General features: G+C 42.6%; 1 protein-coding gene across 3 annotated transcripts in view; it reads right to left on the bottom strand.

Annotated features, from left to right (window-relative positions):
- Positions 1 to 12,423: 12,423 nt before the first annotated feature.
- The window catches only part of SMOC2 (SPARC related modular calcium binding 2), a 175,617-nt gene continuing 161,729 nt past the window's right edge, over positions 12,424 to 26,311 (bottom strand). For 2 of the 3 annotated variants that reach the window (XM_006121968.4, XM_006121969.4), the window contains exons 10-13: positions 26,209 to 26,311; positions 21,532 to 21,806; positions 17,759 to 17,799; positions 12,424 to 14,150 (exon numbers count right to left, since the gene is read on the bottom strand). In XM_006121968.4, the coding sequence (XP_006122030.1) occupies positions 14,127 to 14,150; positions 17,759 to 17,799; positions 21,532 to 21,806; positions 26,209 to 26,311 (443 nt within the window). In that variant the 3' untranslated portion in view covers positions 12,424 to 14,126. The remainder of the gene's footprint in view (positions 14,151 to 17,758; positions 17,800 to 21,531; positions 21,807 to 26,208) is intronic. The other variant, XM_075924671.1, reaches the window with a different exon arrangement.

Below are 26,311 nucleotides of genomic sequence, written 5' to 3'. Positions count from 1 at the left end.
TTCCCCTCCCTAACCTTCCTTCCTAATGTCAAATAAAGACACCTGTTTTGGCAAAAAAATCCCCTCTCTTTATTTTACATAACTTGGGTGGGGGGAGGGAGGAGTAAGGGTGGGAGAGGGGAAGGGGGAAACCTGGGAGGAGGGAGCTGGAAGGGGGTGGAAGGGAAGGAAGGGAAGGGAAAGCTCAGGCTTGGGGGTCCGGCTGGCTCTCCCGACTCGCAACACTGCGTGGGCCTCGGGGGGGGGAATGAGTGTGGAGGATGGGGCAGGAGGGATGGAGGAAGCGGGAGAGGGAGCAGGGGCAGCAGGGGTGGGAGGAGGAGCGAGAGCTGGGGCAGCCGCAGGAGCCGGAGCAGGAGGAGGTAGAAACCGGTCCACCAGGGTCTGGAGGTGGCCTCTGAGGGCACGGCCCTGCTCCTCCAGCGCATCCACACTCTGCTGGCACAGCCGAAGGTCCTCCTGGACCCAGTGCTCCTGGTTGCGGGAGCAGCTGCTCCATGAACCGGAGGTGCCACCGCTGGTAGTCCTCCTGATTCCTGGCACGCCTGCTGGCCCGGGAGCGGGTGGCTGTTGCAGGCGGGGTGGTATGCCCTGCAGTCCCAGGTGCTGTGGCTGTGGTGAAACAAGAGCAGCGGTCAGTTCTCCCTGGGGACAAGGTGGGTGAAACCCAGCCCCCCTCTGCAAGGCCAAGGCCTCTGCATGACACCCAGCTGCTGCTCCATGATGGGCAAGGCCGAGGTGCATGTCCCTGGGCTCCCTCTCCCCCTCACCCCCCTGTACACATAAAGGGAGCATGATGGTACTCACAGGTGGAGGCCTCCCCGGCCTCGGATGACACAGGAGATGTGGTCTGTGGGGTTCCTCTGGGGTCCTGGGTCCTGGGCAGGCTCCCGGCAGGCTCCTGGCTCTCGGTGTCCTCTGGCTCCTCCTCCTTAGTGTCCAGGATGGGTCCCTCTGCCCCGGGGTTGATGACCACCCGGGGCGGGGGGCAGGGACGGCGTGAGCCCCCAGGATGCGGTTCAGGGCCTGAAAGTGGGGGCAGGCCTCTGGGTTGACTCCTGGCAGGCAGGCCCGGAAGTAGGACTGCCGCAGGTCCTTTATTTTACAGCGGACCTGCTCCCGGGTCCGCTGGTGGCCTCTGGCGGCCAGGCTGTCAGCCATACGGCCGTAGACAGCCGCATTCCTGTGGCTAGTGCGGAGATCGTGGACATTGGAGGCTTCCCCCCAAACCTCCATGAGGTCCACGATCTCCGCACTTGACCAAGTGGTTGCCCGCCTCTTACGGCCCCGGGCAGGCTCCTGGGAGCCGCCAGGCTGGTCCCGGGAAGAGGCGGAGGGCTGGGTGGCATCGGGTGGCTGGCTCATCTTGTGCCAGGTGCAAGGTCTGCTGGCTGGGTGCTGGCAGGCTTGCAACTGGCACAAACTGTGCAGCCAGCCTGTGGCCCTTTAAGGGCTCCGGGGCCGGGAGGGGGGCAGAAGAGTTTCCCTGGTGTTGGCCAGAGTGGCCACCAGGGCAAGCTGGGAAGGGTTAGCCTCCCACTAGTTCCAATTAAGTGGCTACACAGCCCTTAATTCGAACTAGCTAATTCGAACTAGGCGTTAGTCCTCGTAGAATGAGGTTTACCTAGTTCGAATTAAGCGCTCCGCGAGTTCGAATTAAGTTCGAACTAATGGAGCGCTAGTGTAGTGCCTATCAAAGTTAATTCGAACTAACATCTGTTAGTTCGAATTAACTTTGTAGTGTAGACATATCCTTAAATACTATGAAAGCTTCTGATGTAGGATAAGAGCCAGGGTGGTAGTTGAGAAATTTATGGAGGGGGGCCCTGGCTCAGGCTGGCAAAGGCTTTGTGGCATTTGAGCCATCTCTGCCCAAAAGTCTGGGTAGGTAAGGGGCTGCAGGGAACTGGTGCTGCATTCCCTTGAATTGTGGGGGATGTTTTGGAGGAGGTACAGGGAACCAGTGAGGATGGGCAGCTCATTTGGGTTGCAGGGGAGGGAGGTGCAAAGAAGCCTACTGGAGGCGGGGGGAGGGGTAACCAGGAGCCATGAAATGACCTCCCCTGGTCCAAAAAATCCCTCATCTGGGACCAGTCAGGTTCAGAGGGTGCCAGACCAGGGAGATCTAACTCCTACCCAAGTCCCCTCCTTGCACCCTCCCTTCTAGCCAGATACCCTACCCCCTGATCTGCTCTGGCTCCCTCCCCCTGGATAGACACCCTACATCCAGCCTGCTTCTGCACCCTACCTACCATCCAGACCTTGCCCCCTTCAATCCCCCACCTCCCTCCCAGATCCTGTACCCCATCCCTATCCCTCTCATTGGCAGCCCTCTTACACACTGAACCGCTTATTTTTGTCCCCACTTTAGAACCTAAGGGGTCCATAAAATTAATCAGAAAAGCAAATCTAGCCTATGGAAAGCCCTGAACCTCAGTCTTCCTGTCCCTTCCCCTCGCCCCTTGGGGCAGGACTGCCAGAGTGAGGTGTCTCCGTGGGGGCCATCTAAGTGAGGGTTGGGGTTTTGGGAGGAGTTTTTTTGTTTCTCACTTGTGTGGTTCCCATCTGATTTTTCTGGGGATCAGTGGCCCCTGATCCAAAAAAAGGTTGCCTACCCTGCCAAAAGTAAAGAAATCATCGGAACCTTTTGTATTGGACATAAATTATATTTTACTCTATTTAAAATGAAGTTTAATAAACTAACATGAGAAAGTTAAAAACATTTAATCTGTTTAATAAGTGAAATTAAACCATTCTCCCCAGTTGCAGCACTAGCAAAATGGCTTGGGCATAATTGTGCAATTAAAGGTGGGTTTCCACTAGCAACTGGCTGTCTGCAGAAAGGTTTACATTGAGACTCATGGTCCATGGGCTAAAAAGCTTGAGAACCACTGGAATAGAGGCACCCCTGACCTCTCCCCCGCAAGAGACTGCTGCAGGCTCCCTGCTGCTCCACAAGAGCCCACAGAGAGATCAGGTCTGCTACCACCATGTTGCTCCAGTGTGGATGATGGACAGACTCTTTGTGAGTCTTCCTCATCCAAGCAGTTGATTTAAACAGCATGGTAAAATGTCACATGAAAACACTTGGCACGTCCACCGAAAGGCGGGATGTTTTGTCTCTCTCCAGAGACAGTTGTCATGACTTGTGTCTCTGGGTGAACAAGACCCTTTGTGAGCTCTGTGAAGAGGTGAGATGTTTTGACTTCCAGCATCAAGGGATTTGTTCTTCTGTCTTTGGGGTGCACGTTGCTTTGACCTGAATGGAGTTAGCTGTGACAACGCATTTCTGTGTTATTCTGACACATGTGAAGACCTCACATTCAGTGAGAGAAAGCGTTGCTGTCAGAAAAAGTAAATTCAAAGTCTCTCCAATTTTCTTCAAAGATCACCTCTACCAGGCAGTGGGGCTTTTACTGATTGGTCCCTTATATGTTTGAAGGGTGCCTAGGGGTATGTCTAAACTACATCGCTCTGTCGACGGAGCCATGTAGATTTGTTTTTTTGGCAAAGGCAAATGAAGCCGCGATTTAAATGATCGCGGCTTCATTTAAATTTACATGGCTGCCGTGCTGAGCCGACAAACAGCAGATCAGCTGTTTGCCGGCTCAGCACGCTAGTCTGGATGCTCCCCTGCCGACATCAAAGCCCTTTGTCGGCAGCCCTGGTAAACCTCATCCCATGAGGAATAATGGAGCTGCCGACAAAGGGCTTTGATGTCAGCGCGGGAGCATCCAGACTAGCGCGCTGAGCCAGCAAACAGCTGATCAGCTGTTTGTTGGCTCAGCACAGCAGCCATGTAAATTTAAATGAAGCCGCGATCATTTAAATCGTGGCTTCATTTGCCTTTGCCTATCTGTCTAATCTACATGGCTCCATCGATGGAGCCATGTAGTCTAGACCCAGCCTAAATGTTATCTGGATCTTTTTGGGTCATATCAACAGATTGTTTTGGGCTCAATCCTAGATTAACATTTAAATTGTATAAGGCCCTTTGTAAGCAAGTTGGGAAGTGGTCTCATTTGGCAATTATTATTCGGCATTATTTCCTTAATATATACATTGCCATCTTGGTATTGACATATACATTTCTCAGTACCTTTACATATAAAATAGCCCAGCCTCATTGACCTCCACGATCAATGCACCTTGTAAGGAATGATGGGGATACGATGAAGTTCTTTAAACAAATATGTTGCAATTGTAGAAAAAATGTTGTGTGTCTGAAAACTGTAGGTACTGGGGGTACTTATCAATTTTTTAAGGGGATACTTTATAAAAAAAAAAAAGGTTGAGAAACACTGCTCTAAACCACTGCTTTTGGCCTGCCTGTTTCCTTTCTCTTTTGACAAGTTGGGTTGGTAGCAGTTTTGGTAAAAATATATCAGATGTGCACACAGTGCCCGCTCTACCTCAGCTGGTGCTGGATAATCCGGGCCTCAATTCTAAAGGAGTTGGCATTACTGTGGTGATCAATCTTCCCACGCTTTGTTGTGGATTTTCCAAAGAAAATGCTGCTGTTTTCTATAGGTCACCCACATCTCCCAGTCATGGCAGAGACTTGGGATTAACGTGGGTGTCTCAACTAAAAGTCGTATACATGTTTGGACGTTGTGATTGTGAATACCTGGCAAGGCGGTCTGCCAAAGGCAAGGCTGGCCTTGAATCTTAATATCTATGGCTTCAGTTGAGTGGCTTGTGTGAAATTTGGAAGAGCAGCTCAGAGAGACCTCTCTCCTTTACTTAAGGATAGAATCTCACAGCAGCCTGAAGGAAAAAGTCCTCGTGGCAGACTGAAAGCCACGTTTGCAGGGTATCCTCAGCCTTAGGATACTTATTGCTTCAAGAAAGCGAGGACAATTCTCGTGTTGTATGTTAGTTTTATTTAAAAGTCTTTTCTGAGTGTTATTTTAACAGGTAAGTTAATCTCTTAAGTTCACTGATGTAGCAAAGGAGGTGTGTGGGGGGGGGGTAATTGCCCCTCTGCTCACCTGCTCCTCCTCCATCCACCACCACCTGCTGAAGCCTCCTCACTGCCTCTGCACCACCAGCTCGACCTTCCTCCCTCTTCAACAGTGGGATAGTGCCCACCCCCAAACTAGAGAGGGTGGGGGAAGATGCAGTACAAGTTCCTCTGCCCCCGTTGGGCCCAGCTGTGCACCAGGTTCAGGGCCCTGTCACATGGGGGTGGGGGCGCAAATTTTGGTTTTGCCTCCGGGCGCATAATACCCTCGCTATGCCTCTGCCTGCTGGCTGACCAGCTGAAGAGGTGACAAGGTGTTCTGTCGTCTTTTTATTTCCTCCCTACCTCCAACCGCAATTAAAATTGAAAAAACACCCAGCCCTGCAATACATGTAATTAATAAAGCCATCCCAATTTGCCATACTCATTCACTTGTGGGTGGGATCCACATCCCTTTAGCGTCTTTTGATTGAAAGCCCCACAATGCAGGGATTGTCTCTGATTTATGTGTGCACAGTATCCCTCACAATCGGGCCAGGCAGGATTTTTGAGCACTGTCAGCATAAAAACAATGGGAAAAGCACCTGGGTCCTAACTGGAGCTGTAGATGTTTTCAGCAAGACTTTCAGTGAAACCAATGAGATAAAGGGTTGTATGCAGAGGAGTTGAAGCCATGTTGATCCCAGGATATTAGACAAGGTGAGTGATGTAATATCTTGTAATGGACCAACTTCTGCTGGCGAGAGAGAGAAAGAGAGAGAAGTTGTGTGGTTGAAAGGTAGTCTCTCTCACCAGAAGAATTTGATCCAGTAAATCTCTCACTCACCTTGTCTCTGTTTTTTAATTCCCCAGCATATCAGAATGCAATGAAAATCTCTCTTCAAAAGCTGGCATGTTTAGACTGAGATTTCTAGAATGAATACCCTTACAATCTCTCTCTCTCTCTCTCTCACACTAACTACTGAAAACCTTGAGTAGGAAGCATTTCCTGGTATTAGCAATTGTCATGATCATTTCCATGGTGCCAGCAGTGAAAGATAATATTACAGGTTGGCCCTCACTGCCCTAGCACCCTTAGCCCTAGCCCCACTGACGGGGGCGACATTGGCCTTGGCCCTGCTCTTTCGGGCAGCCCCAGCCCCACTCCTGGAGGCTTCCAGGAGCTGCAGAGGGCTGACACTGTTGAGCTGTTGTGGCCCCAGGTGTGACCCTGCTACCTGAGTGCTGCCTCCTCCGCCCAGCCTCCACTATCATCAGCCCTGCTGGGCTCCCAAACTGGCAGGGCTCTCAGGGTACATCTAGACTACCGCGTTTTGTCGACGGAAGTTTTGTCGACAGATACTGTCGACAAAGAGTGTCCAGACACATTGAGTTCTGTCGACAAAGCAAGCTGCTTTGTTGACAGAACTCCGTAGTCTGGACGCAATGTTACAGGCAATAACACCTTCTGTCAACAGAGTTCTGTCGACAGAAGGTGTTATGCCTCGTAAAATGAGGTATACCAGCGTCGACAAAACTGCTGAGTTCTGTCGACGTTATGTCGACAGAACTCAGCGGTAGTGTAGACGCTGGTATAGTTTTGTCGACAAAAGTCCACTTTTGTCGACAAAACTAGGTAGTCTAGACACACCCCCAGCTGCTGCCCCTCCAGCCACTGGGCTCCCAGCTCCAGGGCTCTCTGGTCAATGAACATCCATGATCCTGTCGGACCACTGATGTTGTCAGATCAGAAAGTCCTGCTTTAGGGACAGATGCAACCTGTACAATGCCCAGCTGGTGTGATCTGACAATCACAGCATCCAGTGCCTTCCGGAAAGTTCCCATTGGAGCCTCTAGTGCTTTCAAAATTTCCTTGAACATGTTTTGCACACACGCTTGGAACCCACAATTCCTAGATTAAAGATTTTTAAAAGTCTTTAAATCATTAGTTTTCAGGCATCCCAGGAGCGAACATAAAGGCAACCACAAACGCCCATGCTGTATTGTAATCTGTTGCCATCAACTTGTTGATTAAAGAAAATATTAAAGTGTAGAATATCAGCCAACCTTTGAGAGGATCTAATGGTACAATGAATTAAATAAAAAAAATCTAATTACATTTGCTTAGTGCTTTAATGCATACACAATACAAAAGGAAGTTCATCTTTTTTGTGGTTAAGATTTCCTCATACTATCCAAATCTGCTCCTAAATTAGAAATATATGTTGGTTTCTGCATTCAGATTTTCATTAAATATTGCTTAGATTTTCTGGATCCAGAGATGGTCTCAGGGTTGGCCTTGAGTACAAAGGTCTCTTTAGATGAGCAGCCACAGCCAATTGTAACACCAGGGTCAAATCTGTCCCTGGTGTATTGGCACTTAAGTCAGTTTGGACCTTTCAGGATAGATCAGGAAGTAGCTGTGTGGCTACAGAGGAGATGAAGAAGATGTAAAACTTTTGGAATTCAACCATTCATATGTGTAACTCTCTCTCTCTCTTTATTTCTTCCCGCTTTCCCCCTCTGTTTCTCACAGTCTCTGTCACTTTCTGTACTTCTGGCTGAGTTCTGTTTTTATTTTTGTCACTGCCACTTTTCATTCCCTTCCTTTCTTCCCCCGTTACTCCCTCCTCCTCTCTCGTTCGCTCTTTCTCTGTTTCTTTCTTTCTCTCTCCTATTTTTTGCTTTCTCTACCACAATTTCCTCTGTGATTTGCCTTTTGATTTCCTCTTCATTCTCACCCACTGTCTTTCTCATGCAGGTTTTCTCTCTCTCTCTCTCTCTCTCTCTCTCCATTTTCCTCTTTCCACTTAGCTGTGTGTTGCTTTATTTCTCTGGGCTCCACCTTCTTTCTGCCTCTCTACCTGGCTTTTTATTCTCTTTGCTAAACCTCTCTCCCAGCTTTCCTTTGTTCCTGTCATTCTCATTCTTTGTAATTCATTTTACCCATTGCTAATTTACTCATTTCTCACACTCCCTGATTCCAAAATCAACAAGGAGCTCTTCTAAAATGCTCTATGGTTCAGCTGGGTGGTGCATTGGGCTAAGAAGTGATCTCCCTCTCCCTACTTTCAATGCTAGCTCTATAACACTAGGAAATATGGAATACAGACAATAGAACATGGCTCTTGCTGTGAGATATGAAAAGGCTGGTGTTCTGTGCTGATGTTGTTCAAGCAAAGGGTACACTGAAGACAGGGGGTAGCTCTTAGAATAGTTCAGTGTCTGACATGAGCAAAATGCATTTGTTGATAGAGCAGCAGAACTTCCATGGTACTTGTCAAACACCCATCACCTGAAACTTGTATTTACTTCCAACTCATTTCAGAGTGGAGTTCTGGCACCTCTATTGAAAATCTTGTGGAACAGAAATGTGAAGTCAAGGAACCAAGTATTTAGACTTCATCACTTATTCTACAAAACAGTGGTTCTCAAGGGGTGGTTTTTTTCATGCCATAAGCATCCATGTGATAACAAAGTGTTGGGACCTCATTCCCACCTTCCCACAAAGAAATGAAGGATAATTGCAAACCTTTCTCCCTCTCTGCTCCTCCACTGGAGTGGTTTGTGATTTCTCTGGGTCACAACCTTCCATGATGAGGACCCATGCTATGGAGTAATTTCCTGTTTACTGCTTCCTGCACTGTTTTCCCTGTGTCCTTTATTGTTGGTTCCCACATCTCAGCCTTAGCATAAAGGCCTGGGTATGGAAACACTGCCTGTGAATCAGCTTGGAGTTTACAGATGCGGAACTGCTCATTTGTGTGGTGATCATACGAGGGTTTGTCAAGCAGCAGTGAATAACCTGGGCAAAGTCTGACTGGAAATTTGGTACAGTGCCAAGGGTGCTAGTCTGGACTTGGGGAGACAGTGTTCAATTCTCTACTCACAGAATTCTGTGTGACCTGGACCAAGTCACTTTATTTCTCTGAGACTACGTTTTCCCCATCTGTAAAAGGAGGATAACAACGCTTCCTACCTAATAGGGCTGTTATGCAAAAAAATACATTGAAGACACTGGACATGTCTACACTGCAAAGATTAACCCTCCAGAGATCAATCTTCTAGCATAAGATTTAGCGGGTCTAATGTAGCCCCCTGTATTGAATGGTGAAAGCAACCCCCACTGGTGTCTGATACTCCTCCTTCTGTGCGGAATAAGGGAAGTTGGTGGGAGCATGTGCTCTTGTCAGCCTCCCCCAGTCTGGACGCTGTGGCCGTTTGGCTTAAAGTAAGTTGACTCCAGCTACTCATTTTGTGTAGCTAGATGGCATACCTTAAGCCCACCTGTCTGGTCTAGGGTAGACCAGGCCACTGAAAGGTGCTCAGATAAGTATCTGGTATAGCTAGATAGCCATAAACTTGTGCACTTTTAGTGGTGGAGTGGACCTCAGGATAGTGAGCAAACTCTGTTATTTATAAAATGTTTTAAGAGATACCGATATACTTTCATATGCTGTGTGTTAGAAATTTTACATTTTAATGAAGTTCCAGCTTCTTCTTTAAAATAATCTTATTTAATGGGCTGAGTTGCAGGAAAGTTGTACTTTTAGAGTAACCATGGCTGGAGGGAATGGACGACATTACGTCAGAGAGAAGACTCGTTCTACACAGAAACATCGGTAAGAAACTTTATAATGTAATATAAAATAATGATCATAAAAAGCGCTAGTATCAAATATGAATATAAAATAAAAAGATGCCCTCCAGTGAAAACATATGAACCATTGACTATACGTTACTGGGAAGCATTGCATCGTTCATATGCTCACAGTGGTTTCATTGGTCAATGTCCATTCATTATATTTCAGCAGTGACACAAGCCATAGGACAGGACCTATGACAAGATGTGGAGGAAGGAACCCGAGAGAGAGGGTCATTGTGCAAATATATTTGTTTAGAAGGCTTCGCTATTTGATAGTATTTAAGGTAATTTTACGTGAGAAGCATTCAGCAAACAAAGGAACATAATTCTCTACCTCAAACCACAAAGCAGGAAAAGAAACCCTTCCATTTTTAGTTGCATCAGAAACAAAGGACATATTTTCACTTGAATTGAAACCATTCAAAAAGGCAACAAATGCAATTTGTATCAGTAATTTACTGGAATCAGTCTAATGCTTCAGACATCAATAAACTTAATTGTTTTCCATTTCAGGTCGAAGTAATTACTCCAAAATGACACCAATTTGCCATCTTAGAGAAAAATAATAAACCTTTCACTTCCCACATTAAAGAGTCTGATACCAGTTTTTAATATAAACCCTACTTACATAATACCCTAGTGTAAATATTTAAGGTAATTGTAAATATTTAAGGACATCTAAATTTTTTCTCAATAAAGATTTCTTTACCTTCACTAATCCACTTCTTATTACCTATTGTTACAGGAATCTATTTCCTAAATTGATTATCTATCAGACCCTGGACAATTTTACATGCCTCTGACAAAGTTCTAGGGAGAACTACATGACCTTTAATATTATTTTTCTTCCATCTACAACTGCCTATGAGTTTCCACTCTGTTATTTTTGTTCACTTAGGAAATGTCCACACGGTATCTGGATGCATGCATGTGAATAGCTATCTCTGCTCGAGTTGCTGTGATAACAATAGCAGCATTGCGATAGCAATGATTTGGGTTAGTCACCTGAGTATAAACTCACCCAGTTACTTGGGCATGTATGTGGATAGCTAGCCCTTGCCACTGTGGCCACGTTGCTCTTCATAGCATGCTAATTCAACCTGAGCTAGCACATGTCTATCCACCCACATTGAGAAGCATGCTCCCAGATACAGTGTAGATGTATCCTGAATATGAAACCCTGGCTTCACTGAAGTGAATGCAAATTTTGCCATTCAGTGCAGTGGGGGCAGGATTCCATTCTTAATTTTTCATCTTGTCCTAAAACCTCTCTTCTTTCTGCTACCTACTATTGTGCATTGATGTTTATCATCTCCCTTCTTGCCTTGTAGCCTAATCCTGCATTTGCTATAAGGGTTACTATTCTGAGCAAGCATCTAGTCACCCATCCTGCAAAAGGATCCATGAAGGCAGGCTCTTAGAGTTAGCTACACGTTGAGCTGCAGATGTAATTTCCAACTGGAGGAGGAGACATACCAGTCCTAGCTTTAACCAAGCTACTGCTCTAAAAATAGAAGGTTAGCCACTGCTGCCTAAACAGTGGGAAGGTCTAGACTCCCTGGTATATACCTCACACTGAACATGACTGGTTACAGAGGGTCCAAGCTACATCTGAATTTCTCCAGTTTGTGGATGTACAAATTAAAGGTGTAGCTTGTCTCCAAATAGATATATGGGCCAGCAGTGAATTTCCCTGAAGTTCAGATACGTGAATTTGAGTTTTGATTTGGCCTCAGCACTAAATACAAGTTTAAGACCTATATATTATAATAGCTCAGTTACAGGACGTTAAAACCAAATCGTGGACTTTTGAGGATTTAGTTAGTGACTTCCTTAAGAATCATGTTGTTAGATCCTGTACTTCTCTTTGAATATTTCAGATAATGGCCATGGCATTTATTTAAAACTTTAAAAGCACCAAAGACTATTCTTCAAACAAGCTGACTTGAATAGCTAGTGAAAAATTCTCACACTTGTTTTTGAAAAAATGTCGTGTGTCCTGGAAATTTCCATGGAAGGTTGTTCCATTGCATACATGTAACATCTCTTCTGGAGAGACAGTGATGTACAGCCAGATTCCTACTTACAGTCGCTAATGTTAATTGCATTGGGTCCAGTCTTGCTGAGCTTTTTTTGATAGGTGTTGGGTACTTAACACTGAGCTTATTATTTTTACTAATGCATCATCTCAGGTGTGCATTTTACAGACAAACAGGATCACGCCCAACGTCCCTATCCTGAAGAATGTATAATGTAGAAAATATATGAACCCCTATTGAGTGAGATGACAGCCTACAGGGAACCCAGGAATGAAGGGAGATTGAAATGGCATAATGTCATGTGATTGATTGTAGACTTACCAAACATCGTTGTGTGTGTTCTATATTTTTGTTGAATTATAAATATTTTTACCAAGCTTCCTCTGAAGGTGAGTAGGAACTAGCAAGATGGGGACTAAGATCCTTAATTTGTGGGCAGAGAGTGTGGGGTCAATGCTGGAAAGAAGTAGATTTGGAGCAGGGATAGGCAATAAAATGGCAGCTAGCGGTTAGCTCCTGGTGAACTGCTACTGCTTTATTTACCTGCAGATCCCATTGCTGCGAACAGTGATCCACTACCAATGGGAATTGTGATCCCCTGTACCTGTGGAGGTGCAGGTAAATTTGGTGGTGTGGGGGCCCACCAGGGGTTAACCCCGGCAAACTGGAACCAGCCCACAGGCTGGTATTTGTCCACCCCAGGTTTGGAGGAAAGATTGGAAATTATATGCTTCATTAGCCACTGTTGTATCTTAAAGGATATTCATGTTATAGAAGAAAAACAACCAGAACAGGACTGATAGCATACTAAGCTTTAATCTAAAAAAAAGATTAATTCAAAGTTTAGCATTATAAAAGGATATCAAATTTTGAATAAAAAAATGCTTTTACAAAGAAAACACACATTTTTATATTGCATCCCCTCCACACACAAAAACCCCACCTTAGTGCTTTCTTTTATTTTGACAATTCCAATGTATGGACCGTCTCAAAGCAGTATTTCAGCATATATTCACATGTGAAATGTAAATGAAACATTCATTTCTGTAACAAAGATATTTTTTCATATGTGAGTCTGAGCCAAGTCGTCGTTATGACTAGCTTATCTACACATGGCTCCGAAGGCAGGTGCCACATAACTTATTTTAACAAAATGGAATAAAACTACTGCTCATTGCAACATGCCCACCCCTCCGTATTATGGTTTTTAGAAGTCAGCAGTCCATTCATCACTTCATTGATCAATTCAGTTACTTATAATTCATTGTTCAGGGTCTGACCTTTTTTCAAATTCCTTGCTAGTTCACATCTGCAACTTCCTGTTCCCTTAAGGCACTCCAAAAGAAAGAAAAAAGAGAGACAGAAGAAAACATGACAGAAAAGGTATGAAAACTTGTAGGAACTTCTCCCAGAGAGCAAGAAGAATGCCCTAGGCAGGGGTTTACTGGCTACACCTCCATATGGCAACTATTCATAATTTGTTCAGTGATAGCTTTTCCTTCTTGAGGACCCTGCGGCACCCCCAGGAGTGGATGGGAGCTCAGCCAGGTGTGGGAAAAACTAGACAGACAAGCCTGTTTAACCTTCTTTGTCTCTTCATAATTCGATTTACAATACTGAACAAATATGTCCCTTTGCTGTCTTGTGCTGACTGCCGGAACATGCTCTAGGGATTGACAGAGGCTAATTTGAGTGACATGCTGATCCATCATATTGTTTTTCAGTCAGCTGCGTGATTAATTCAGGCAAAAGAGCATATCTCCACATACACCATGCACACACTGTCACATACACCCAAAAGCAAACAAACAAAACCTTAATTAAACCTATAATGGAAGGCACCTCAAATGGATAAAATACATTTTTCTACAAGAGTCCTACCCATAAAATAGCTATTGGAATCCTTTAGTGGTTGCATTCTTGTTGCATTATCTTTGGAAAACAAAATAATAAAAATAAAACATCACCAATGGACAAATATCCATTCACTTAGAGGCTGCACAAATGAGTCAACAGCAATTTTCCACACTTTCGTTGGACCCAGAAACATAAAAACTTCAACACTGCTTGGAAAAATTGTAAATACATGAGTTCTTAATTTAAGCAGTTTTTCATCATAATTGAGTTTAAATGACTGTAGTGATAAGGAAAAATAAGGCGTATTATTGAAACTAAGATACCTAGAGTCAGATTTCTATAATAATGTTTTCAAGAAAGCTGCTTAAAAAAATTTAAATGCAAACTTTTACATCTCCAACACGTACAGATTTCATACGACAAAAGAAGACACATACATTGTATGTGATAATTTTTCCAAAACTAGCTGTTACATTTTCACAGATTTAAAAAAAAAAACAGTCTGTTTAAATATCTCATTTCTACAAGGTGAATTTACATTTTAAAGTACAAAGTGCAAATACTATGGTTGTTCTTTTAAACTGCCTTTTGGTGAGGAAATCGCCCACATGTCAAAGAGATCTGCCTTGGATATGTAAGATGTTCACCCTTGCTTCTTAGAGCTTTGCTGAAAAGATATATATATTTAAAAGGTTATATTATTAGTGATGACTGCAAGTAATTTCATTCACATAGAAACACTTATTATTTATATTCCAGTGCTGACCATAGTCCCCAATCAAGATAATAGCCCCTTGTGCTGGATGCTGTACAAATACATATGGGAAAACAACCCGTGCCCGCAAAGAGGTAATAATCTCTCTTGTGATCCATGTAGAGCAGAGGTGGGCAATAATTTTTGCAGGGGGGACACTTAATGAATATTGGTACATGGTCATAAGCCGACTGCACCACTGGAAGGGGCAAGACTGGGGCCAGAGGCTTTGAATTAAAAACATAGCCAAGGGCTTGAGACTCCTGGCCCCACTGTTACTGTATTGCCTGGCAGCTGCCCATGTTGCTGTGGCGATTTAAAGGGCTAGCAACTCTGGCCTCTGCTGAGGTAGTGCCACAACCAGGAGCCGTGAGCCATTTAAATAGGATCCTGCTGCCTAACCCACCGCCTGGAAATTTGGTGGCACGGGCTGCAGGATATAAATAGAAAGGAGCCAGGTGTGATCGGGGGGCCGGATCAAAGTGTTAGGCAGGCTGAATACAGCTCCCAGCCCACATCTTTCCCAGTCCTGGTGTAAAGTGACAAAACCAACATCTTTACAACTTTTTCCCTGTGACATCCTTGGGTTCTGCGAAACACAAAGTTCAAGATCATAACAGCTGCCATGATGGGCTACAAGTGGGTCTTTATGCAGACATGTATGGATAAGGGGGTGCCATTCTTCTCTGAAAGATTTCTTCAGAACTGCTTTCTGAGCAAGTGCAGCCAGAGTTGGGGTAGAGTAGAGAGAGCTTCCGGGTTTCTTCTTTAGGAGCGTGTCTTGGTTGTTTGCTTCTATCTGTTATATTGAGCTGCCCTTTCTACAGATAAGGTGTTAAGTTTCTTCTCTAAGCTTTACTGACCGGTGAACTTCACACAAGAAGAAAACATGACTTCTGAGATAGTGTGAGCCTTCCTAGATCATTGCTTAGTAAATCAGGATGATAAACTAGAAAATAATGTTCCCACCAATACAAGTTGCAGAACCCTGGAGTATGCTTTCTATGACGTGTGCCATGTAGGAAATGGACTACTGGTAGATATTATATGTATCAATCTCAGTTTCCCTATAAATTCCTCTAGGCTGCAAGTGTCCTTTTATAAAAAAAATTTGGAGTTATAACTTTTATGTTTTTCCTCTATGGGTCTAATTGATATAGACTTACAGAAATGTAGATCTGGTAGGAACCTAAAGATGTCACCTAGTCCAGCCCTTTGTGCTAAGTAAATCTAAACCGTCCCTGACAGCTGTTTGTGGACTCTCTTTCAACCCCCCCTATGAAACCTGTTCCAGTACTTAACTACCTTTACCATTGGAAAGCTTTTCTTAATATCTAACCTAAATGTCCCTTGCTACAGATTACACCAATTACTGTTTCTTCTACACTCGGTGGACAGACATGGAGAACAATTGAGGCCTCATCAGTACCGTTAATACACAATATATCCCAGAATATTTGCTCTGTGTGAAAGAGAGAGAAGAGTAAAGCAGGAAGCAGAGTAAAGCAACTGAAGTGTGGCTACTTACCTAATTCTTTGAGTTCTATTAATATTTTATTTCAGATAGAAAAGTCACACATCAGATTACATGGACTTTGGTGTAGGTGTCTATATCTATATAGTTACAAGTAATCTATATTACTGAATAAAAGGTAATGCCTTGATCACTAGTCAAATTTAAAAAAAAAGTAGTACTATGGAAAATGATGTGGTCTTTCCCATGATGATTATAGTTCAGTTGCCCATCTCCAAAGAAGCTGATTTGACCTGCTCTTGTAGGCTTTTTTTTTTTTTTTTCTGAGCAGGTCCTAGCCAGATTACTTTATTTCCAATGGCTTCCTTTCAAGTGCAAGCTTTTGTGATGAAAGCCACCTTTTGCTTAGGAGGGACATTTGTAGCTTTGCAGCGTTGTAGTGTGTGACTGCAAACAGATGGCTTGCACAGCCAACCTCAAGATTCAAGGCTATCATTTCTCACCAAGAGCTTTTAAAATAATAGATACTGAGTCAGCAAAAACATATACAGATTTTTTTTTTTAAAGAACATAGAAACAGTGGAGCTCTTTCATACTGAATGCTACATGATGGAATCAGATTACAAGAAAAGGGGAGAGCGGGGGATATTGTGCTTTGAGTGTTATACGCGTGCCAATATTTGCTATTATGTAATTAAAATAACCCTTTGAACATTTTTTTTAGTTCCTCCACTGTCATTGTTTTCAGGCTGCCCTGTTTAAAGTGATTTGCGGGCAGGATTTGAAAAGTTAAGACCATGAACATTTGTCTAATCAAAGGGAAACTTATCACATCTCTGTTGCTGTGAGGACGTTTTACATTCCATCAAAGGCGTGTGTAGGAGAGCTCTGGTAAAACCCACAACAAATGCAGAGCTTGCCTTAGGAAGTGTGCTCCTAACATCAAGCAAATCAAGAGATGAAATAAGTAACAAATTGGCTAGCTGCAATCAAAGAGCTTTGCCTTAGCTTTGGGGAACGCTATAGCAATTTCATCCTGTATTTGTTTCTTTGTTTCTGACAAATATAGCTCTCTAGTAGATAGGAAGTGGCATTGAATTAACCACAATTATGTCCCTTTTATAGCACAGTGATCATCCTGTCTGGTTTAATGTTGCTATTTAATCCCCTAGATTATTACTTTAAATTATTTAGTTTCCTTAGTATCTTAAAAGACAATTCATCATCTGTTTCTGTCTTGTGTGTATTAATTGGCGTTTGTCTTGTGGTGTGCCTGATGTAAAAATAACTGGCAGTTCTAGCCATGAGGCCCTCCAGAAGTGAAATCTTAATTTAAAATGATATATAAATATAAATCCATGCCAAAAAAAAGCAACCTTCTATTCTCTCTCTCTCTCCTGGCCTACCCAGTACCTCTGGTCTGTTCAATGTCTGTCTTATTTGACTGTAATGTCTTCTGGGCAGGAAGCATATTACTATGTCCTGTACAGCACCAAACACACTTTCAGAAGCCTAATGAATAACAGTAAATTGGTGGGATCCAGACTGCAGGCAGCAACATTCATCCCTATACAGAGAACTCATGAGACTGAGGCCCCATTTATACCCTGATTGTTTTTTTCTTAAGTAGGGAAAAAAGCATGTTCTTGACATGTGTTACAATCCTGTTGTAAACAAGGCAAATTGTAGTTATAATACGTCAGCTTGTCAAGGTAAACCCTGGGGAACCAACTAAGGTTTACCTCATCCAGCAAATGGGTTAAAACTACAGCTGCTTTGACTATTAGGTGGGTAAACACATCCTTGCACTAGTGAAAGTGGGGCTCAAAAGTTGCATGGGTTTCATGTAGGCCCTCTGCACAAGGGAAAATTTCAGTCGGTTTGAATAAACAGGCTGTTTCCTAAACATTTCCATGGGGAATCCTTCCACCCATGTCATAGTGTCAGATGACCTTGGCTTCCAGGTGTAGCCTTAAGGTTGAAATGATAACAGCTGAAAAATGCAGTATGGAGAGGCAGAACAGAGAAGGCTCCGTCCATTACTCACCTGCCTGTTGGAAGAAGTGCTTTCAGGATTGTTTTTGGGGGCTGGTAGAGGAGAGGGGAAAAAAAAGTCAAGAAATGGTTTGCATGTAGTCTCTGTGCAATACTGAGTACATTTTACTTATTCCTAGTTGATAAACAATGTTCCCCTATTACAGAAATAGCACCCTAAAGTGCACCCCAGTTAAAACCACAACAGTAAAGTTGTAATTAGGAGTACGCTGCATATTACTGCAGAATATTACAGTGGTTGCTTTATAAGGACTGGAGAATGCAAAGTGGAATGGAAATTTTCCCCTGCCACCTGCCTGCAATGTATATTTGAACAAAGAAAGGTCATCACAACGCAAAATCTTGTATCCATGCTGTTAAACACCTAGATCAAATCTGCATTTCTTGGGCAGTCCAGTGGCACAATTGGAATACAGGAATAGGGCCCAGTTATTCAGTGGAATGTTTCATCTAAACTGACAGCGCTGTGAACATGCCTAGTAACACAGACAAAGGGAGGGGGGCAGAATCCTGGGTTTTAACTAAAAGGAACTGCTGGAAATGGGGCATTGTTCTAAGTGTTTATAAGCAAGGAGCAAGCATGAATGGTATGTTCTGCATCAGAACCGTTCCATGCTTTGCCTACAAGACAGTCTTGAACAGTTATTTTCTAATAAGATGGACTTTGAGAGGAGGTAACATGATCATAGCAGCAGGTGACTTCCAATTCCTAATCCCACTGCTCACACCAAATCCTTGTGACCTTGAACCAAAGCACTGAGTATTCTTTAAACAACAGCATTATGTGGTGGCTTTTTCTCTTGTCTGTGATACTATAACTAGTAATATTCAGTTTCAGATATATAGAAATTAAATCAATGAATTTCTATTAGGCTAGTTCAATAATGCTACATGGAAAATATTGTCTCTTTTAGTTGCCTAGTGTGTTTTCACTTGCATTACTTATGGCAAAAATAAGTGTATTCAAGAGACCAGGAAGCCTCCAATATGAAATGTCATCTTTAGAAGCAATATAACTTTATATTTTTCCATAAGTGAGATCCTCCAAACAACTCACAAACAAATGTGTTTTCTTCTTTCCCCTTCTCAATAACAATGCTGGTTTTTTACTGGAGTGACTTGAAAGCTGAATAACTGGATTACTTCCCAGTAAATATCTGACATTCATTTAGTGAGTGTTGTTACCTATTCAATTAATCATAGAATAACAAAATATTAGAACTGGAAAGGACCTCACGAGGTCATCAAGTCCAGTCCCCTGCCTTGAGATGTCAAATGTTGGATATCTCAAACTCGTTTATTTATTGCTTTGAATTTCATTCTAATTTCCCTAAAGAACAAAGAGCAGGGGAAAGTGATGGCTGCCTGGAAGTATTTCTTTTTACGGTACATTCTTTTAAACATCACACCACAGTATATGCCATATTACCCAGAAGGGATCAGTAAGATTTAAATTATAAAGTGGAATTTTGTCACTTGCCCTTAAGTGGCAATGGAGAAACATGTATCCAGATTGCTAATCTGAATGCAGGGAGGAAAGCTGGCTTCATGGAATTTCAACACCCCATATCCTTGGAAGTGAGTAGGTGGAGAAGGGTGTGGAGTAAATGGAACTTTAATTTTAATGCTTAGTCCTAACTTGCTGGCCAGCAGAGCTGAGTTGTTAAAATGGGAAAAGAAACGTGGCCCTCGTAATGGCTACTGGAACTTGCTTCCTTCTGGAGTCAAAGGAAACCAAAGTAGGAATTGTGATTCTCTGGATGTGTTGATAGAAGAAATGGTGCCCATGTGGCATGTGTTGCTCCCATTTAAGATTATGAAATCACCTGTATACATCAAGCCTAATTCCCTTCTCTTGCACCAGTGTAACTTTGACTTCAATGAAGCCATTCGCATTTTACACTGGAGTAAGTAAGGATATGTCTGCACGGTAGTGCATGGCTGAAAATAAGCTACACAATTTGAGCTTCACAAATTGCTTGGATTATTTCGAGAGAGCCTATTTCAAAATTTGGTGCTGTCTATACAGTGCTAATTTTGAAATAGAGAACTATTCCGATGAATCCCTTAATCCTCGTGCAACGATGTTTACAGGATGTCAGACTAATAAGCCCGCTATTTTGAATGTATTTTGAAATAACAGTGATTAATTCATCTCCCTGAGGGGCAATAGCTATGTTGATAGGAGAAGCTCTCCTGTCAACAGAGCACTGTGGTGACAGGGCTTGGTCAGCATAAATATGTTGCAGATTTTTCACTGCCCTGAGTGGCCTAACTATATTGATATAGGTCTGTAATGTAAATCTCACCTTAGGGTAAAGGTGGGCAAATACACGTCCACTGGTGGGATCTGGTCCACCAGGGTTAGCCCTTGGCAGGCCCGCACACCGCTCTATTTACCTGTGCTTCCACAGGTATGGAGTATCACACCTCCTGTTGGCCACGGACTGCTGTTCCCGGTCAATGTGAGCTGCGATTGCCCGTAGCTGTGGAGGTGCAGGTAAATATAGCGGCAGAGGCTCAGCAGGGGCTAATCCTGGTGAACCTCTGCCGTTTTATTGCCCACTCCTGCCTTAGGGCCTGGTCCTCATTTATATTAAGACTGCTCTGCACTTCCTGGCAGTGCAATAGCACTTTAAAGTAGATGTAAAGGGATAAACTGTTGCACCCCTTGTACATTATCAGAATATACACGAGAATCAAGCTGTTAACTTTCAGTTTTGTCCGTTGGAAGGTGGGATAATAACTCTTCTCTACCGTTACTCAATGATGTTTAGATCTGCTGTACAGGTGAACAGTGTTCGATATTGTTGTTATTAAATCTACAGAAAATATACTCATTTTGATGTTTTATGAAATCCATATGTCTGCTAACCATTTCCTTTATGAGTGCAGTTTACTTCTGTTACCCTGTTTTATCTGACCTGTGGTGTCTGTTGATGAATAAAAGATCCATGGGGAACAATTTGTTTTTGACAGAGGTTTCCCAGTTGGCATGTTCCACTCATCCCTTATTACACTTATGATAGTTTATTTACTGACCTATGACTGAGGTCCCTCTCCTATGTTCTGAAAAATCTTAAGCAAAATGTACAGCTATTCTTCATTCATATTTTAATCACAGCCTCTTATAATGCCAAGCAAGTACACCAATACAGACTTTCTCTCCCACTTTCCAGCATTCTTAAGAATGTTGTGTTTGATTTCCCCAGTGCCCCAAACATCTTCAATTATTATACTCCCTTTCCATCAATTCTCAAAGACTGTGAGTACCAGCAGCCATTCTGCCTGCTCGATGGAAGAATGGACGCATTTTCTTCCGACCCATTCAGCTCTAGAAATGGTTCAAGTACCTACTAGAAAGTGAAAGTTTGCTTCCTTCCATAGCAAGACACACTCACTTGTTCTTTTGGTATTGTCATCTTAGCCAGAGCTTGGTGGCATTGTTCTGTTGGACTGGCTGCCTAGTGGAATCTAGTACTAACTTCCCCTCTTTGTCTTCCTACCATGAAATCATAACTTCCCTAGATTAGTATTTGTTGATTAGAGAGCGAAACTATTGCTGCTTCTGGGACTTGAACCATAGACCATCTGACACAAAAGCACCAACTCTGCCACTTTAAAGGATCTCTTTTAGCTCATCATAATTGCCATAGCAGTTTTTATACCTTTTGCAGGATTCCTAGGGACTGTGGCTTACCAAATCTAACTAATTTCTGTCTGATCAAAAAATCAGTTAAAAGGATAGTTAGAAAATGTTCTTACTGTGACGTTTCTTTGTGTCTGCTTTACCTTCTTCTTTTGTTACTCCCAGACAACCCATTAATTCTTGAACGGATAAGGATTTGTCGTTGTTCACATCGCAGTATTCTACAAACTTCTTCACACATTTTTTGGGCTTTGACTTTTTCCGCAGGAATCTCTTAAATGGCTTGATTTCCTTTTTTCCAATGTCACCACTGGAATTTTTATCAAGTTGTTTGAAATACCAGTGGACCACTCTCTCTTCCAGGGTATGATTTGGATCAGGTTCTGAAAGCCTGCAGTGCAAACAGAACATTAAGCTTCACATTTGATCACACCATCCTCTTTTGTTACTTACAAATCATTGGATACGCATTAGTGGATAATGGCATATTAGTAAAGTAGGATGATTTAAGAAATCCTTTGTTGCTAACTCTTGGACTACATCTACAGTGCACCATGGTTCAAAATAAGATGCACAATTTGAGCTACGCAAATTGTATATCATATTTCAAAATAGCTTATTTTGTACTTGGGCGCTGTCTATACAGCATCAAATTTCGAAATAACCCGCTATTCCAAAATGTCCCTTACTCCTTGTGGAATGAGGTTTGCAGGGATGTTGGAATAGCAAGCCCAAAATAATGGGCTTGCTGTGAAGACATGAAATAGTTATTTCGGGATACTCTGGTATCCCGAAATAGCATTGCAGTGTAGAAGTAGCCTTGATGTCCTGAGGAGTCCAAGCTTTACAAGGGCTGCAAATTAACATAATATATTATACAGTGATCACACTTCAATATTTTGGTGGTTTTGAACATTTTTAAATGGTAGATAAGTAAAAATGTTGATATTAGTGCAAACGTTTTATATATGACCCTTCTAAATCACATATTCCAACAACTGGGGAGATGAGACTGGAATTCAGATTCTGCTGTAAATTCCCACTTTCTGACACTTAAACTACAGAAGAACGCCCATAGAGGCTAACAGTAGCAGGTCATTTATATTCTGTGATGTAGCAACTAGAGGGCACCATCGCACAAATACACACAAAGCCAATAATGATACAAGGATGCTGACAGAAGCCAGCATCAAAAAGAAAATTCAGATGGGCAGATGCGAATAAAGACAAATATGCATAATTTCCTGTTTCTCTGGGGAAGATGATGATGCTAAAATATCTTTCTGCCATAAAGAAGGGGAAGTACAGGAATTAATAACTCCTGTCTCTGTTGTGATTAAAGTATACAATCACAGAAGGCGCTTGACTACCACAGAAAAATATTGAGTGAGTGTGTTGCAGAGTCCAGAGGCTGGAAGCCGTGATGTCTTAGAAATAGCTCTGGCTCCTCCGGAGAGAACAGGAATGGTCACAGCATGATTTACTGCTCTGCTGAAAAAAACATATCTGAGATTTATTGATGGCGGGACATTACATTGTATTAAAAGAAAGAAAGAGTGTTCGCACTTGGCATGAAAACCACTTCTAAAATTTATTAATTGAAACTTCTCTTTCACAAAACTCTACACTGTTATTGTTTTCCTTCCCATAGCTTATTTTGAAATTCCCATTGCAGAGATTCAGATGAGGTGCTTAATTTACTGACCTTGTTGCTTTTGGATATTATATTCTTTTAGCATTTCCCACTTTCATTGCTATTTCAACAAGCTGCATGCTAAATTCTAGGCTTAACATCAAAGTCTGCTTTCAGTTACATTTTGGAAGCTTCATTGAAGTCTATGGGGTAGCCAGAGTCAAACCAATATCTATCTAGTCCAGTATCCTATCTCTGGATAATGCCAGAAGCTTCAGAGAAAATGGAAAGAACAGAGCAATTTCAAGTCATCCATCCCCAGCAGACTAGTCCTTGCTTCTGGCAGTCAGAGGTTTAGAGACACCCAGAGGAGTATGGGACAATCAGAGCTACACACAGCATTCAATTTTTGGGTGTACCATAGATGTATATGCTGGATATTTTCTGTTCCATTACCTAACCCTTTCCTAATGGTTCCTAACTTTCTGTTAGCTTGTTTGGCTGATACTTTACATTATTTTGAAAGAATTCGGCACAATGGCTCCAAGTAGTTCCTTGAGTGGAAACAGCTTATTTGGACCACGTCACTTTTTATTTATAGTTGAAATTGTTTTCCAACATAGATTATTTTGCACTTATCGATATTGAATTTCATCTGTCATTCTGTTGCCCAGTTACGCAATTTTGTGAGATCCCTTTGTTACTCTTCATAATCAACTTTGAATGTAACTGTCTTGAGTAATTGTATATTGCACGCACATTATGCCACTTCACAGTTAATTCTCATTTCCAGATCGTTTACCCCTTCCCAATTTGAAAACTGACCATTTATTCCTACCCTTTGTTTCCTACCTTTTAACCAGTTACTGATCCATGATAGGACCTCCCCTCTTATCTCATGAATTTGCTTAAGAGCCTTTGATAATCAAAATGTGGTCCTCATCCATTAATTTAGTCTAATGGAGAGAAAGGACAATCTGAGGATAGACATAAAGGGGTAAAGGGTATCACCACAGAAAGGAGCTGTCACAGCCCTCCATGTTTTATGAAAATTGGCTTATGAATATGCATAACTCAAAGACACTTTATGCAAGACAGATCATGTAACCTGTCATTCAAGAGCTTGTGATCCCCTGAATGTGTATATTCAATGTTTGCACATGTATGAATCTTGTATGTGAAGTTAGGAAATATAAAGGGTGAGTCTGTTTTTTAATGCTAAATGTACAAATGAGGGCCATTAGTGATACTCTAGGAACGTAATGGCTCAGTGATCAAGTCAATGAGCTGTGAATGGTTTTGTTTTTCCTGAAAGCCCAAATTGTGATTAGTCCTACAAGAGATATGTGACCATTTCAACCTGGTACTTTTCCACTCAAGGTGAGAGAAATTTAAATTGAGCACATAGAATTCCTGATTTGGGCAAAAAGGGATAGAAAAGAGGAAACCAAACATTGGGGGGAGTTGCTGGATGCCAGAAGACTCCCAACATACCACCCAAGATGCCTGCTGGGAACATCTAATATTGAACAGGGAAAGGATTGTGTCAAAGCTAGGAGCCTGCCTAGCTCGTGAAAGAGATGATTAGAACAACAGTTAAACTAAGAATTTCCATCTAACAAGTTTCTTAGTGAATTAGGATTAGCTGGCTTGTTTTATTTTGGTTTAGTAACTTACTTTGATCTGTCTGTTTTCACTGCCAATCACTTAAATCCTACTTGTTATACTTGTTTATTTTAAGTCCAGTGTAAATCATCATTATTGGGGGGGGGGGGGGGGAGAGAACCACTGTGCATCTCTCTCTTTCATTGATAAAGAGGGTGAATGCATGAGCTTTCTCTGTTGAAAACTTTTATACAGAGTAAGATGGATTTACTTGGGGGCTTGGTCCCTTTTGAGGGTTGGGTTCTTGAATGCTGCAAATGGCCCTATAGCTGAGTTGTCCCAAAGCTGAACTGGTTCAGTGTCTGTGTTGCTCTGCTGGGGGGACAGTAACCCCAATTCTGTGCCTTGGCTGGTAGAGACCAGAGCTTCTGGCTCAGCTGGATAGGGTGGTACAAAGCCTCAGAGGGCAGGGTTCAGTGGCTTTAGCAGTACACTGAGAGACAATCCTATGGGAACATCTGTGATCCAGTCGGTCACAGGAGAAGAACACCAAAACAATAGCTTACTGGATCAGACAGCCAGTGTCATCCAGTGTCTCGAAGAAAGCATACAATAATGTGTATAAATATGTTTGAATAGTGCAATACTATAAATTCCTTCCTGACTCCAGGTAGATAAGCAGCTTGTACCCAGAAACCTGAAGATTGTTAGCACTTAAGCATTTAAAATCCAGCTACTGTAGCTGAAGATATTTTTCTTTAGAAAAAGTAATCGGCAAAAATTGAAAATAGCCCACTTTCTTCAAGTGTAGTTTAGTAACAAAGCAAAAATTGGGCCTAGGATGATTTATTTGACCTGAAGCTGTACTGCTGGTGAGAATTCAGATACTAAAACAGCAACAGAAAGGCTTTAAGTTTCTGCCTTGTGGATAGACCCCATGATATTTTTTCAGAGTATATTCTTTAAGGCTGTCTACACTGGCAAGATTTTGCTCAAAAGCAAATACTTTTGCGCAAAAACTTGCCGCCTGTCTACACTGGCCGTGAGTTCTTGCGCAAGAACACTGACATTCTAATGTAAGAAATCAGTGCTTCTTGCGCAAGAACTATGACGCTCCCGCTCAGGAATAAACCCTCTTGCGCAAGTGTTCTTGCGAAAGAGGCCAGTGTAGACAGGCAACATGAATTTCTTGTGCAAGAAAGCCCAATGGCTAAAATGGCCATCAGAGCTTTCTTGCACAAGAGAGCATCTACACTGGCACAGATGCTTTTGAGCAAAAGCACATCTCTTGCGCAAAAGCACATGCTAGTGTAGCTGCTCTCTTGCACAAATACTTTAACGCAAAAACTCTTGCGTTAAAAGTGTTTGCGCAAAATCTTGCCGATGTAGACGTAGCCTAACAGTTCTAATGGAATCTGTTTGCAGTTCAGGAAGGTAGAAATAGAATTGCTACCTCAAAGGGGAGGGTGTTGTTTTTTAATTTCCAAATGAAGTCAGAATTCTTCTTAAAGGCCCACACTAGAGATCCATTTCCCATCACCTAAGTAAACCCCACCTGCTGGAAGACAACGATGGATCAGAGACTGCATGGACCATATCAGTGGAGAGTGCATCCAGAACACTGGTCAGGAATTCGTTCTTCTTGGGTCCTGGACAAC

The sequence above is a fragment of the Pelodiscus sinensis genome, chromosome 3 (assembly GCF_049634645.1).
Source record: "Pelodiscus sinensis isolate JC-2024 chromosome 3, ASM4963464v1, whole genome shotgun sequence".
NCBI classification, from domain to species: Eukaryota; Metazoa; Chordata; order Testudines; family Trionychidae; genus Pelodiscus; species Pelodiscus sinensis.
This window is presented reverse-complemented; position numbering and strand designations above follow the sequence as displayed.